Consider the following 17182-nt stretch of genomic DNA (forward strand, 5'->3'; position numbering starts at 1 on the left):
CCTTATCGAAACCAAAAAGAAGAATCAGCCTGACTTAAGTAGCAGAACATTTAAAAAGGACAGGAAAATCTGGAGCAATCCACACAGGCGGTGCGTATGCCTGTGTGTGTGAGACAAGTTTCTTACATTGTTCCTGAAGTGCCCTAGGTGAGACACCGAGTGGAAACGAAGCAGACTGGTTATTTACACTATGTATAGCACTCAATTCTTAAAATGGGCTTTTTGGACCCTGTACTTACAGGAAAAAGATATTTTAACTGAATTCAACTTCCTAAACATGTCTTAAGATTACACTTGACCTTACTAGCAAAGAGATGATTGTCTCTCTTTCTTTTTTTAAAAAATGATTTTTCTATGATCAAAAATGTCAGTTTCCCTCCAAAACAATTTTTAAAACTATTAACCACACTGAAAGACCTCAAAGAACTTAAGATTAATTTCATTTTGTATTACATGATCCAGTTCATTTAAAATCATTCAAATAAAAAGAAAAATGAAACTTTGATTTTTTTTTCTTGCAAAGTAGTGCAAAACACTTGATAAATGTTAATTGAGTAATATTATTTTAAATGAAGTCACTTTAACAATCACTTTATTTTTAATTTCTCTTCTGAAAGAACTACAAAAGCTGTTTGCCTTGTTGCACTTATGCTGTGAACTATTAACTTATCTGGTTTTGTTCGTACTTATTGGTCACCAAGGTCCTTGCTTATTCAGACAAGAAGACATAGGTATTATTACTGAAGTGGATATGAGAGTTGGACTGTGAAGAAAGCTGATCGCCAAAGAATTGATGCTTTTGAACTATGGTGCTGGATAAGACTCTTGAGAGTCCCTTGGACTGCAAGGAGATCCAACCAGTCCATTCTAAAGGAGATCAGTCCTGGGTGTTCATTGGAAGGACTGATGCTAAAGCAGAAACTCGAATACTTTGGCCACCTCATGAGACGAGTTGACTCACTGGAAAAGACTCTGATGCTGGGAGGGATTGGGGGTGGGAGGAGAAGGGGACGACCGAGAATGAGATGGCTGGATGGCATCACCAACTTGATGGACATGAATTTGAGTGAACTCCGGGATTTGGTGATGGACAGGGAGGCCTGGCGTGCTGTGATTGGCGTGCTGTGATTCATGGGGTCACGGAGAGTCGGACACGACTGAGCGACTGAACTGAACTGAACCCAGAAACAAGGCAAGTAGTCTTAGCCTTCAGACTCAAAAGCCATATCCATGTATGGGACAAAGTTTCCTGAAAAATACTTAGTCAAGTTCTTTACTTCCCCACTCATATCTCCAGAAGATCCAGGTTTCTCATTTCATGGACATGGGCTGAGGTCTTTACCAAGAATAACATGAAAGTTAAAGGTAGCTTTCAGATTGGAGGTGGAAAGGTTTGATTCATTGTTCCAGTGGCAATTTTTCCCATTCCTATGGAACTGAACTAGAAACTTACAGCCTCTGAGACAGGACCCTGGGTTTAGTCAGACCTGTCACATTTTGGATTATTTCTAAGTGGGAAAGTATGAAAGATTTTAGAAACAAAATCAGGGATCTACAAGTTAAGGAGAACTTTGTCTCCTCAGAGTTCCCATATCTGGAATTTTGAGAGGTGGAAGCAAGGTAGATGCTCTCAGATGCAAGGCCTACAGTAGAGTTGACTATATGGAAGGTGAAAGAAAAAGTCTGGAAAAGCAGTTTTCAGTCATATGTGAGGAAGAGCAGCCTGTTCTCTTGGCCTGAGAAGCATCAAAAGTAAAGAAGAATGAGAGTGAGCAGACTGCGGAGAGCAAAGTGTTGATGGCCCATAGTGATTGAAATGAGGGATTCACGGTCAGAAGCAGGAGCTAACAGCCTGAAACAGATGGGAGGATATCGGTCTGGAAGGATGAGAGGGAAAGTGTCCAGAAGTCAAACCAGGACTGTGCTTATCCCAAACCCATAACACTTCATTAATCTCTGGGGACTCTGATGCCAGCTAAAGAAGAAGGAAAAGGAGGTAAAAAAAAAAAAAAATCTTAATTTTTCCTCCCCAATATCCTACATTTACCAAGTTTGTGTGTGTGTCTGTATTAGTAGCTCAGTCATGTCCAACTCCTTGCGACCCCATGGACTGTAGACCTCCAGGCTCCTCTGTTCATGGAACTCTCCGGGCAAGAATACCGGAGTGAGTTGCCATTCCCTTCTCCAGGGGATCTTCCCAACCCAGGGATCGAACCCGGACCTCCCACATTGTGGGTAGATTCTTTACCACCTAAGCCACTAGGGAAGTGCTTACCAAGATTACTCTGATTCAATTAAAACATTTAAATAAGTTTATGCACACAAACTTTCTATAATCATGCAACAAAGGGACTTAAGCTGGAAACTATGTTTGGTCACAGAAAAAGAATGGAAGTTACATTATTTGTGCACCCACTTTTTGGACTAAGAAATAGTATAGTTATCTACTATTTATTAAATAAAAACTGAAACACTTATAGTTTTAAAAATCTGTACAGTATTTGGATACATTTTTTTTCTGCCTCATGTTGTCTGCCAGGATCCAAAAATCTTTGTTGAAATAGGCAACAGCTATTTGGGTCATCTTGGATAAATCTCACAAAACATGGCATTGAGTGGAAAACTATACATAAATGAATAGAAATGACATGATTTCATTGCCACCAGGTTTTAAAATAAGCAAAACTAAGCCATGCATTGTTTAAGGTGATACAAATAGGAATAGCAGCTTTAAAAAAAAAAAGAAAAGATATAATTATCACAAAATTCAGGGTCATGATTAGATAATGGGAGGGACAGAAGGGAAGAAGTGGTCAGAGAAGGACCTACAGAACTACTAAGCCATGGAAATATTCTATTTCTTGGCCTGATGGTAGGTTTTCTCTCTCCTTCCCATCTTTTCTCTTTTGCTCCTTCTTCTTCCTCCCTTTGTCCCCCCTCCTCTGCCTCCTATTTTTCTTTCAACATATAATTGCTTGAGTTTCAAATTTGTGACAGCTACTCGCCTCACATCTTGGGATACATCAGTGATCGAAGCAAATACCCCTGTCCTCACCAACCTTATTTTTATTGGGAAAAAGACACCTGATGCAAAGAACTGACTCACTGGTAAAGACCCTGATGCTGGGAAAGACTTGGGCAGGAGGAGAAGGGGACGACAGATAATGAGATGGCTGGATGGCATCACCAACTCAATGGACATGAGTTTGAATGAACTCCGGGAGTTGGTGATGGACAGAGAGGCCTGGTGTGCTGCAGTCCATGGGGTTGCAGAGTCAGACACGGCTGAGCGACTGAACTGAACTGAACTGAAAACACCCTGATAATGGGAATGATTGAGGGCAGGAGGAGAAGGGGGCAACAGAGGATGAGATTGTTGGATGGCATCACTGACTCAGAAGACATGAGTTTGAGCAAACTCTGGGTGTAAAAGACAGGGAAGCCAGGTGTGCTGCAGTCCGTGGGGTCACAAGGAGTTGGACATGACTGAGCAACTGAACAAAAATGACAAGAGAGACAATAAAAATTAAAGCTAATAAGTCAAGTATTTGTAGGCTATGGAATGATGTGTTATGGGAAAATAATTGGTGGGGACTATCAGGGGGCAAGGGAGGAACATGGGTGACATTTGAAGATTTTTTCCAAGGGAGGAGTAATTCATTGAGAAGGTGACAACTGAAGCTGGACTTGAAAGCAGAGAGGGAGAATGAGGGAGGGACATTGCTAACAAAGATTCGGGTGAAAGCTCTTAAAGCAGAAGGGTATCTGACATGTAAGAAAGGAAACAAAAGAACAGTGTGGAGGTGAGCGTGGCTGGAGTAAGGCAAGCAAGGGAGAAGAGAAGTGGAAGCTGAATCAGCAAGATGAAGGTGAAGGCAGATCATATAAAGCTTTATAGGCCGTAGCACACTGCATCAAAACCCTGTCTGTAACATTTTAGAAAGTTTACAAGCTATTTGTTAAACCGACTTCTTCTTAAAAGTAAAATTATATAAACTTACAATTAAATAAATTTTATTCAAAACAAAGGTGGTACTTAGAAACCATCACGTGATAATTATTTTGATACACTTTACTATTATCTATATCATGAACTTAATTATTTCTGCCATTTCTTAACTCCATGTTTAGAGAAATTATATAGACAGCTTGAAACAGGCCACGGTGGGAATATTCACATTATGGATATCATCAAACTTTCCAAACTGGGGCTTCATTTCTTGTTTTATTCCTGTCTAAAATGGTGGAGATAATGATAAAAATAAAGACTGAATTTAAAAGTGTGTCATGTGTATAACTGCTACATTATAAATAGTACAAAATATTGAGGGAATTTCCCCCCACTATTCAAATGCTATTATTCAATTAAACAACAAAGAAGTCATTTGCATCTCTGATGAACAAGTGAAGTTGAATATGCCTTTCATGCTTTTTAAATTCAGACATGTACATTCATCTTCCTTCTTGACATAAATAAAAAATCAGTCTGACTGAAACCCATTTGTCAGTTGCAACCATAAGTTGACAACAGACACAAGAGTTTGTCAAAAATTGGGGAAAGTATTCTGAGAGAATCAATTAGCTATACAGAATTTATAAGACTATTGTATATTAGCACTTATAAATTATGTGCTACACATTCTTTATAGTAATAGACTTGTATAATAATAAAAAACATATATATTTACATATGTGTGTATGTGTGTACATACATTTTTGAGCTAGTTGTTAAATTTTGCTAGCATATATTTCTTGTGTGTGCATGCATACTAAGTCACTTCAATTGTGTCCGACTCTTTGTGACTCTATCAACTGTAGCCTTCCAGGGTCCTCTGTTCATGGGATTCTCCAGGCAAGAATACCGGAGAGGGTTGCCACGACCTCCTCCAGGGGATCTTCCCCACTCAGGGATCGAATCTGGGTCTCTTGTCTCATGCATTGGCAGGTGGTTTCTTTACACGAGCACCACCTGGGAAGTCCACTATTGCTTATAGGCCACTATAATGACTGTCTATTAAATACTGGACATGGAACAACAGACTGGTTCCAAATAGGAAAAGGAGTACGTCAAGGTTGCATACTGTCACCCTGCTTATTTAACTTAAATGCAGAGTACATCATAAGAAACGCTGGCCTGGAGGAAGTACAAACTGGAATCAAGATTGCTGGGAGAAATATCAATAACCTCAGATACGCAGATGACGCCACCCTTATGGCAGAAAGTGAAGAGGAACTAAAAAGCCTCTTGATGAAAGTGAAAGAGGAGAGTGAAAAGGTTGGCTTGAAGCTCAACATTCAGAAAACGAAGATCATGGCATCTGGTCCTATCACTTCATGGGAAATAGATGGGGAAACAGTGGAAACAGTATCAGACTTTATTTTTTGGGGCTCCAAAATCACTGCAGATGCTGACTGCAGCCATGAAATAAAAAGACGCTTACTCCTTGGAAGGAAAGTTATGACCGACCTAGATAACATATTAAAAAGCAGAGACATTACTTTGCCAACGAAGGTCCGTCTATTCAAGGCTATGGTTTTTCCAGTGGTCATGTATGGATGTGAGAGTTGGACTGTGAAGAAAGCTGATTGCCGAAGAATTGATGTTTTTGAACTGTGGTACTGGAGAAGACTCTTGAGAGTCCCTTGGACTGCAAGGAGATCCAACCAGTCCATTCTGAAGGAGATCAATCCTGGGTGTTCATTGGAAGGACTGATGCTAAAGCTGAAACTCCGTAACTTTGGCCACCTCTTGCGATGAGTTGACTCATTGGAAAAGACTCTGAGGGAGTCTTGGGGGCGGGAGGAGACAGGGACGACAGAGAATGAGATGGCTGCATGGCATCACCGACTCGATGGACATGAGTTTGAGTGAACTCTGGGAGTTGGTGATGGACAGGGAGGCCTGGCGTGCTGTGATTCATGGGGTCGCAAAGAGTCAGACACGACTGAGCGACTGAACTGAACTGAACTGATACTTTCTTATTAACTTATAAATACTGCATATATGTTTTTATATATTATTTTGCAATATGCTGTATCTCACAAAATTTTAAGAACCCTGAACACTAAATAATTTAAAAAATTCTATGTAAACATTAAGGAAATTGAATCAGCAAATAAAAACTAACCCACAAATAAAACACTGAGTTTAATGGTATTTTAAAGGTAGTTCTACCAATTTCACCTAAAAGTCAAAAATTTTCAAACTCCAACTCATTTATAAGGCTACTGTAATCTCAGTACTAAAACTAGACAAGGTCAGTATGAGAAAGGATAACAACAGCTAATCTCATCCACAAATATAAATTTTATAATGCAAACCAAAGTAACATATATATACATATATATATATATCTTACAAAGGTAATACATAACAGTTGAGTTTATCTAAGAAACACAGGTAGTTCAACATTAGAAAATCTATTAATATAATTTACTGTGTGAACTAATTAAAAAGAAAAATCATGTGATTATTTTAAAAAGCTATAGAAAAGACATTTGTTAAAACTAAATGTTTTATTTCAAATTTATTTTCTTAATATTGATAGGAATATAATTTACCTCATAAAGAGCAGATTAACGAAATTAAGGTATATCACACTATGCCGAAACATCAAACATCTTCCCTTTAAATTCGGAGACAAGCTGAATGCCATCATTACTTCCATTTCAGATCATTCTAGATAAACTTGCTAGTGTTGTTGGCTCAAAAGAAACAATCAAAGGTATACATTTGGAGAAGAAAAAACTGTCACTGGTAGAAGTGCCTGTGTGTGCCTGCTAAGTCGCTTCAGTCATATTTGACTCTTTGTGATTCTATGGACTCTTCTGTTGATGGGATTCTTCAGGCAAGAAAACTGGAGTGGGTTGCCATGCCCTTCTCCAGGGATTTGTAGAAGAAAAGTATACAAAGGCAAATTGTATTTCTATACACCTGCAAGAAATAGTCACAGAGCAATAAAAATATAAAGTATAATGGAAAGTCCAACAAACTATACTCAGGAATGTTAAATGTAGTATTATTAATCATAAATATTAAGTGATTATATAATATATTACATGCTTAGTAGGGTACCTAACATCTAATATCACTAACAAGTATTTTCTGTCATCATTACTATTGTTATTAATACCAAAGAAAAATAAGTTTTATGATAAACATGAAAGAAGACATAAGAATGATAAGATAAATATGAATAGGATGACTTAATATCATAAAGATGACAATTCCCCCAAATTTATATCAAAGAGATCCTAATAAAAGCTCCATTATTTTCCTTTTTTTGGTGGAGCATATGAACTACTAAGCCAAAGTAGGTTTCCGAAGTTTCAGATGAATGATATTATACTGAACACATTCTATGCCTCTAGAGAAACTATGTAGGGAATATGTCACAAAAAGAAACTAGAAAGCAGTGGTATGTTTGACATTTTTAATAGATATTCTAGAATGTCACGCTTGCCTTAAGCTAGCTCTAGGTTGCCTTCTGGTTCTAACAGCTGTGATTTGCGCTCAGTGCAGCTCCAGTAGCCTCTCGGTCCTCACGTTCCCTCCTTTTGCACTTCTTAATCTTCTCTGTGCCTAGTATTTTGGGGTTTGAATCAATATCAAATAAATCATAAAATATACTCAGTGTAGAAAGAAACATAGTGCATCCCACCCCAGACTGACCACTCAGACCTCACCCTGGGATGTAATTGGCTTTTCTCAAGTACACATTCTCTTTGAGAAGATCTGGGATTCATTTAAGGTTTCAGTTTTTGTGGACCTAGGTCAATTTGGAATTCTCATGTCTAAAGAGAATCCAGACTCTCAGGTGACTTAAAAAAGAAACTCTTTTGCTTCGAGGGAGAACCGATATTTGTGTTTGCCACTTGGGGCTGTTCTAAACAAAATCTAACCTACTTCTCCATCTCAGCTTCAGACACAGGCATTGTTCATGACACAGGAAGGCAGGTCACCAGTGAAAATGAGTTACTCTTATGTGACACTTTATAAAGTAGACACTTCTTTTCTGTAAAGGATTTTCTTGGTGCTTAATTGGGAGTATCTCTCACCCACTGGCCATCAAATGTACTCTTTTTTCCCATTTCCTTGATGCCTTGTTCTCAATGCTGCACTATAGACTTTCAGAACTCTGGGGCATAAATGGAGACTGGTCAGAATCTATGGGAATGTCTGCTCCTTCATTAGGAAAGATATGATTTTCCCAATAATAACATGTATCGAGGGTAAGAAAAGCTATGTGATTTGTATGAAATCCGTAGGTAGAAATAGAAAAGTGACTCTCTTCACCATTTCCCTCCACATGCCTCAGTAGAAAGACAGCCACATACTCTCTTAAACTCTCCTGTCTGCTCCTAAGTAGTACAGAAGAAGGTAGAGATTGGGAAAAGACTTAAGATGCTAAGGAAGGCTGAATAGATAATGAAGGCATTTACTCACTCTAAATGGATATCTTTAACCAAAATGAGTTTGGGATGGAAGAAAGCATTTTTTTTGTTTTTGTCTTTGCCATTCAAGGGCTTTACTTTTTGAAAATACCCTGTCTTTAAAAAGGAATGTGTGAAAATATAAAAATAGAGCTACCATCCGTTCCGTTGCTCAGTCGTGTCCGACTCTATGCGACCCCGTGGACTGTAGCCTACCAGGCGTCTCCGTCCATGGGATTCTCCAGGCAAGAATACTGGAGTGGGTTACCGTTTCCTTCTCCAGGGGATCTTCCCGACCCAGGGATCGAACCCGGGTCTCCCGCATTGGAGGCAGACGCTTTAATCTCTGAGCCACCAGGGAAGCCCAATATGACTCTGCAATCCCACTCCTGGGCATATATCTGGAGAAAAACATGATCCAAAAGGGTACTGCACCCCAATGTTCACTGCAGTGCTGTTGACAACAGCGAAGACATGGGAGCAACGTAAATGTTCCCTGACAGAGGAATGGCTAAAGAGGACGTGGTACATGTATACAATGGACTACTGCTCACCATTGAAAAGAATGAAATAATGTCATCTGCAGCAACATGGATGGACGTAGAGACTGTCATACTGAGTGAAGTCAGAAAAGAAGAAATATTGTAGAACATCCCTTATATGTGAAATCTAAAAATAAATAATGCAGATGCACTTACAAAAGAGAAAGAGATGCACAGACTTAGAGAATGAACTTACAGTTGCCAGAGGAAAGGACAGGGGGAAGGGATAGTTAGAGAGTTTGGGATGGACATGTACACACTGCTATATTTAAAATGGAAGAGTAACAAGGATCTGCTGTTTAGCACATGGAACTCTGCTCAATGTTAAGTCGCAGCCTGGGTGGGAGAGGTATTTGGGGGAAAATGAATACATGTATATGCATGACTGAGTTCCTTCACTCTTCACCTGAGACTATCACATTGTTAATCAGCTACACCTCAATACAAAATAAAAAATCTAAAGTTTAAAAAAGGAATGAATTTTCATACAATGTTCTTTAACAGATGTTCTCAAATCCTGAACTGAAGACTTACTGAATGAAATTATTCTTTTTAAAAGTGTTTTATTGATGACCCAGGAGCTACCTACCATGGAACCTAGTTATCCATACCATCCACAGCTCTAGGATTAGTGGGATATTTCTGAGATAACTATGAAATATAGTTTCAGAGGTAACATGAAAGTGAAAGTGTAGTCGCTCAGTCGTGTCCGACTCTTTGCAACCCCATGGACTGTGGCCTACCAGTCTCCTCCATCCGTCCATAGGATTTTCCAGGCAAGAGTACTGGAATGGGCTGCCATTTCCTTCTCAAGGGGGATCTTCCTGACCCAGGGATCGAACTTGGGTCTCTCGCATTATAGGCAGACGCTTTTACTGTCGGAGCCACCAGGCAAGTCCAGAGGTAGCATAACGATGATTAAATATTTGCTCAGAACCTTGATGTTTGATTAATATTTCAAAGTTCTCAGCATCATATAACCTGCTTGTTTTCATCTTCAGTTCAGTTCAGTTCAGTTCAGTCGCTCAGTCGTGTCCGACTCTTTGCGAATCACAGCACGCCAGGCCTCCCTGTCCATCACCAACTCCCGAAGTAAACTCAAACTCACGTCCATCGAGTCGGTGAGGCCATCCAGCCATCTCATTCTCTGTCGTCCCCTTCTCCTCCTGCCCCCAATCCCTCCCAGCATCAGAGTCTTTTCCAGTGAGTCAACTCATCGCATGAGGTGGCCTAAGTATTGGAGTTTCAGCTTTAGCATCAGTCCTTCCAATGAACACCCAGGATTGATCTCCTTTAGAATGGACTGGTTGGATCTCCTTGCAGTCCAAGGGACTCTCGAGAGTCTTCTCCAGCACCACAGTTCAAAAGCATCAATTCTTCGGCGCTCAGCTTTCTTCACAGTGGAAACCTTCATCTTCATTATATTTCAGACCAGAGATGATGGCAATGGGAAATTATAATGGCAGTATCTGATACACACTGACTTCAAAACAGATGACTGTATTGGTTGCTGTGTTTTTGTAGCAGATCACATTTAAAAAATCTTTTACTATGAAATACTCTATTCATAAAATGGATTATATTACATATATAAAGCATGTATGTTAGGCATAACCATAACCACCAAATGAACATCTGTGTGTCTAGAACTCAACCCTTAGCTGAGTAACAAAATATTACTAACTCCTAAATAAATTCTCCATCCTTTCCCTCGAACAATGATGAATGTTTCCCCCTATCATTCTTTAGTGTGTAGTCTAAAACCTATTATTCAGTTTTTATTTTTTAAACTTTCTATAAATTGTGTCTTGCTATATTACACAGCAGCTTGCATATTTTGCTTACTGTTATTTGTCTTTCATCCCTGTTAATATTCACAATGAAGGTTTATATTAACAGCTGTATGAGCATGAATAAGAATCACAGTTTATGAATCCATTTTGCCACTGTTTCTAGGTTTTTTGCACTCATGAACAATGCTGCAATGAACGTTTTATGTCTTCTGATGCACGAGAGCAAAGTCTCTCTAAGGTAAAAACATATAAGTGAGATTTGGGGGAAATATAGCACTGCATCCTCAGCTTTGCTGGAGAATGCCAAAGTGTTCTGCAAAATGATTATAGAAAGTTACTCATACATAGTTAACATTTAAGAAAACTGAAAACTGGCATTATTCTCAACTCTTCTCTGGATTTCATATGGCGCATCTAATCTATTAACAAATTCTACCAGCTCTACTTTCAGAATACATCCAGAATCCAATCTCTGTGCTGTCCCTTCCCACTCATGCCTACTGGATCATGAGTCCACAGTTTAGACACTGTCCCTCCACCACCATCCCCTGTAACGAGCCCACATCTTTGCTCTGGGTCCTGAACAAAGAAGGCTTCTTGTCTTCTTCTCACCACTCTCATTTTTACCTAACAAACATAATAGTTTCCGTTCCTTAGTCAGAGCAATCCTTTCAAAATTTCAGTTCACATCATTTTAGTTTTCTTTTTCAAACTATATTAGGTTTCCTTTCTCTCTTGGACCCTAACCAATGACGCAGCGCCACGTTACCCATCTATCACATTGCCTGCATTATTCCCACTTGCCTAATTTCCCCGTTTCATTTGCCTCCTGTTATTTCTCGCATGTCAGCCAGGCTCCACCACCCAGCGCTGGTCATTGCCTCTGTCTGAAAACTTATTCCCCAGCCCCTCTCACCAGACCTCCTCACAGGTCTTTCTAACCTCCTTCATGCATTTATTTACATGATTACCTTCTCAGGAAAATCTTTCCTAAGAACCTTATTTAAAATTGTAATCTTGCTCCTAACTTGAATTATTTCATGAAGGTAAGTGTCTCTAGTTTTTTTTTGCTTTGTTTGTTTTTTTACTGTACTAATTCCTAGAACACACAGCAGAATCACAGTAAGTAATAATTACAATAATGAAAGCCAATTCATATAATGGCTACTATTTCAGGTACCTGTAAGAAAATTATATAAATCAACTTATTTAATTTTCCCAAAACCCATGTGGAGAGAAAGGACTTCCTGTTGGTGTGTTATAAAGAGGCCCAGGGTTTCTTCTGCACAGAAAAGCAGCACAGCATTGGAAAACATGAACAAAAACAATTATTCCATCACATTGGAAATCAGTCAAGGCAACACGGCACTTTGAGAAGCATTTATTTTTGAAAAATTCCTGGAAATTCTGGTACAAACGGCAGGAACCTGTATCTTCTTGCCTGGAGCTGCTCTCAACCTCCCCCGCCAATACCAGCTTGAGAATGGAAACCAGCTTTGCTGCCACAGGTAGACGCAATTTGTATTGGGATAAGACAGGAAAAAAAAAAAAGTTTCTCCAATATAAAGTGGTGGATTTAGTTTAGAATAAATGTGGAAACCCCACAGCTTTGCAAGCTTCAGATTGTGGTCCAAGTTTGGAGTAACTACTAGACCATCAGGATTTAACAAACAAACAAACAAATCCCAGCAATCAAACAGACCTGGAAGGTCTGATATAGCTCTCCGATGGTTATCTGAGGAACATATCTGGCTGGCAGAGGAAGAACCTTGGTGGGGTCTTCCTGCACGAGCTTGATTTTTCAAAAAAATGTTAAAAAGATGTCCTCTTGAATTTTAAGACGTTTTAAATTTTAATTACTAAATATAAAGTCTATTTCTAAAACTTTAAAAAATAAAATATCAGTTAAATTTTTTTTAAGGTTTTTCTGTTGTTCGGTAGAAAGGTAAACTTACTGGCTAACTTTTCTGTTATTTACTATTGATTATTAATTACTATTATATTATTATTAGATTTAACATTTTCTAATTAATTATGAAAATAATAGGAATAGAGTACAAATATTTCAAACCATAAAGGAAAGATATTGGGATAAAGAAGAAACCTCAAGCAGTAAAAATGAAGGCAAGACAAGTGGGAAAACAAAAATAGTAGATTAGGGATGTTCCTCTGAATTTAAAAAGTGATGGATACTGAATTTTCTTGAATGTTCTTTCTGCATCTCTCGAGGTCTCACATCTTTTTCCTTTTATCATTAATATGATGAGTGCAGTAATAGAATCTTTAAATGTAAAGTCAAATTTCTGCTTCTGGCATAAACACAATGTTGTAGTAAATTCAATCTGCAAACCCATGACTTCAGTAAACAGATGCCCTCAGGAGAGATCTTGGCTCCAAAGTTTCTTTATTTCTCTGAATTTCTGTTTTATCTTTATTTGAACAGGTCCTATGGGTGCCAGGGCTTCCCTGGTGGCTCAGATAGTAAGGCATCTGCCTGTAGTGTTGGAGACCTGGGTTCAATCCCTGAGTCAGGAAGATCCCTTGGAGAAAGAAACGGCCACCCACTCCAGTATTCTTCCCTGGAGAATTCCACGGACAGAGAAGCCTGGTGGGCTACAGTCCATGCGCTCGCAGAGTCAGATATGACTAACACTTTCACTTTCACTACGGGTGCCAATTTCTTTTCAGCAATATTTCATCCAGCGTTGCTAGTTGTTTTTTTGCAAAAATTTCTTTAAGTTTATCTAGTTTAACATTCGGAGAAGGCAATGGCACCCCACTCCAGTACTCTTGCCTGGAAAATCCATGGACAGAGGAGCCTGGAAGGCTGCAGTCCATGGGGTCGCTGAGGGTTGGACACAACTGAGAGACTTCACTTTTGCTTTTCACTTTAATGCATTGAAGGAAATGGCAACCCACTCCAGTGTTCTTGCCTGGAGAATCCCAGGAATGGGGAAGCCTGGTGGGCTGCTGTCTATGGGGTCACACAGAGTCGGACACCACTGAAGTGACTTAGCAGCAGCAGCAGCAGTTTACCATTGCATTGGAAATAGAAACCAAGTATGTACTTTTATAAATAAAATTCAAGGTAAGTTTCTTCATTCAAACAATGAATGCTCTACATAAGTAACCTTGGAAATTATATTACTAAAATGCTCCATGATTTTAATTTGCTTAAAGCCAGACTTCCTATGTTCAAATCTTGGTTCTACATTTTATACCTGCAGTACTGAGTTATTATCACACAATTTCAGAAATGTAAGTTGAGAACTTTATGCAAATCTAAAGTTTACCACTGTGTGCAACACAATAAAGTTTATTAGAAAGAGAGCAATTGTAGTATTTAATCCAATTCTGACACAGAGCTTCCTTTATAACAAATAGGTTCTATGTGATGGATTGATGTTTGGGGTTCACTGTTGTTTATTTTAGTTAAAACTTTCTTAGAGAAGAGTGCATTTTGGTCAGTTGGATTCTTGGATTTGCTGAATATAAATATTTCAACTCAATTTTTTCATACTTTCTGAAAGATACAGGACAGTATAATAAATAGCATGCAGTGGGAAAAACCTTGGGTAAAGAATCAGTTTTGACTCTAGTGCTTAGAAGCTGTATGATCTTCCATTTCCAGACTGTAAAATGAGGGTAATATTTTCCATTTCAAAGGACAGTTATAAAAGGAAATAGGATAATATATGTAAAATGCTTTGTATATAGGAGGCATTTAAGAAATCTTGTTTCCCTCCTGTCTTCTTTCTATTTCTGAAAATATGTTCATTTGTTTTCCTTTCTGAATAAATAGATTCAAAGCAAAGTTTATTAATTCACTCTTTCATTCAAAAACACATTCAATAAATAACTTTAAAGCACCTGTAATATGCCAGGGACATATTTCTTCAGTAGCAGATTACAAATGATCTTTCAAACTCATGAGTGAAACCGTCAGCCAAAGAAATAACTTAGTAAAACTGGAAACAAAACAAAACCTCAAATCTCTGACACAAAGTCTTGCTTTCCTGTGCAACACAAAATCTCTCTGGAAAGCCTGAAACACAGGATCGAAAGCACCTCTGGAAATGAACGGGAGGATACTGTGCCATGTGAAACTTTGTCACCGTTATTGTCCCATCCTTCCTTCACATCCACTTTACTGTCACCCACATCAATACCTCTACAGCCTACAAGGCACAAACAGAGCAGAATTTCTCTTTATTTAACAGACAAACCAGTTTTCTTATGAATAGTCAAAGTCTTATGAAGAGTCAATTTTCTTATGAATAGCCAAATTATAAATACTTCTAAGAGCTTGCATATTTTGTAAAAGAGGAAATCTAGGGAGAAAAACAACCCAACATCTCAGAGGAGGCATTAGGGCAGAGAGGGACGGCAGGAAGGCCTCATAAGCAACCGTACCTTGAGCGGCTAACTCTTTCCACCTCTCTTTGTTCTGCTGGATGATGTCCACCAGGTTGTTCTTGAAGCTCTTCAGGTCCACACTGGCAAGGGAGTAGTCAGGGGAGTAGGTTCCATCGTTTGCGGTGCCTTTCATATTTGATCGTCTAAAGGAATCAGCAACGTGAGATAACACACAGGTTATTGAGCTAATAGTAACCACCAAAGAAACCAGAAAATGCCAAGGGCAGAATATGGGATGAGGAAGCAAAGCCTGAAACACTTTACAAAACCAGCTGGAGAAGCAGGAAGGCAGCAGCTCAGGCCCAGTGCTGCTCACCGCGCACCTTCCTCCCCTCATGGACAGGGCCAGAGCAGCAGGTCACAATCCCCTAGCATGTGTTATGGGGTGGGGACGACGGTGGGTGAGGCTGAAGTAGAGGAGCAGAATCTTGAGACAAGCTGACTTAGTGGTGAGTCCACTGGTGAACATCACGAAAGAGACACCAGCATTCTGGAGCTCAAAGTCAGATAACCGTTGCTGTCCCTCCTTCCGTCATTTGATCGCCAGGTAACCTGGATCTTTCTCAGGTAGAACAGCCCCTCTGTTTCTTCACTAGGGCAACACTTAAGGGCCCTGTTGGTATGTTATTAGGAACAGCTATGTGTTCATATGGGCAAGAATTTAGCATCATTTTTCTGCAACTGGATGTTTTAAATAATATCCTTTAACAATTTTTCAATAAAAAAATCTAGATTGAAACGCTTTAAATTGTATGTAAATAGACTTTACTATTACACATTATCCAGATCCATTGTATTCATGTCATCTAAAAGGCTAACTTTGAAGTAGGCATCTTTCTCGATATACAAGTGGGCTGTGATTGATTTGTTTGTTAGCAACACAACACAATTCCCCTCTCCCAACTGCCTACCACGAGTGGATATGTTAATATATCCAGGATATAATTCATACATTTCAATAAAAATTCAAATAATATTTATTCTCCTGAGTACTGAATACGATTCTATAATACTCCTTAGTATTAAACTTGGATATTATTTCTAGTAGACATCAAGTTCCTAATTCCAAAGGCAGATGCAATATATTTTAGAGCCATTAGGTGGCAATACTACCTAGTAATTCTTCTAAGAATTTCCTGCTTAATGTAAGGAATAATAAAGATAATTTTAAGTAAAAGAGAAGAGACACACAAAAAGAAAACAATCAAACCTGCTTGCTCCATAGGAAGGAGTTTTGGTTTTTGAGTCTTCCTCTATAAGAGGAATAATAATTTTCTCTGTTGAGTCTGTCAGAAGAGAAAATGTTGGTTCCACTATGAAATCAATGAAACCTACAAAAGCAAAAACATAAATAAATATCAATAAAGTCAAGTGTTATAATTTCCTAAATTCTAAATTAGTAATAATTCAGATTCTGACGCTCCTGATAGAAATTTTCAACTACAATGTTGGCTTAGTTTACCCCTTGCAATTAATTGTAATCCAGTAACACAATCTTTAGGAGAGTTTAACTGCTCTAAAAAATCATCTCTCAAGCAGTGAAAATGGGATACAATTTAAACTTGCTAACTCAAGTGTATTGAGTTTCCTGTTGATATTCAGCCTCATATTATTGTTAACAAGAACTTCAAACTAACCAATTTGTTTCTCGCTGTTAATGAAAGGGATCACTCTCCTTTCTAAAAAATCTTCACTTGTTTGTTGAATTTTGTTATTGACTAACAAGAAATAATAACCAAGCTCCAAAGAAACTAAACATTTGAACTGTTTTTTCAAGCCACAGGAAGGCAACCACTTTTTTTTCTTCTCATCAGTCAGAGCTTTCTGCGAGTGAGGTAATATTTCAAATAGCTGTTTATTATTCTCACGATATAAAATGTTAGTTCACAGAGTGTGGGTGTACTCTGTGAAACCTGTCAGAGAACAGTAACATCTCTGGGAGACAGCATTAATCCCACCACTTTGAGTTGTCAGGACTGAATAAAGACTTTTACATTT

General features: G+C 38.6%; 1 protein-coding gene across 1 annotated transcript in view; it reads right to left on the reverse strand.

Annotated features, from left to right (window-relative positions):
- Positions 1–17182, reverse strand: part of PDE1A (phosphodiesterase 1A) — a 307778-nt gene that overhangs the window by 33440 nt on the left and 257156 nt on the right. Inside the window, exons 12-13 of the mRNA XM_055397831.2 lie at positions 16395–16515; positions 15182–15327 (exon numbers count right to left, since the gene is read on the reverse strand). Coding sequence (XP_055253806.1) covers positions 15182–15327; positions 16395–16515 — 267 coding nt within the window. The remainder of the gene's footprint in view (positions 1–15181; positions 15328–16394; positions 16516–17182) is intronic.

This window comes from Moschus berezovskii, chromosome 2 (genome assembly GCF_049115385.1).
Source record: "Moschus berezovskii isolate FMDL1 chromosome 2, NW_MosBer_1.0, whole genome shotgun sequence".
NCBI classification, from domain to species: domain Eukaryota; kingdom Metazoa; phylum Chordata; class Mammalia; order Artiodactyla; family Moschidae; genus Moschus; species Moschus berezovskii.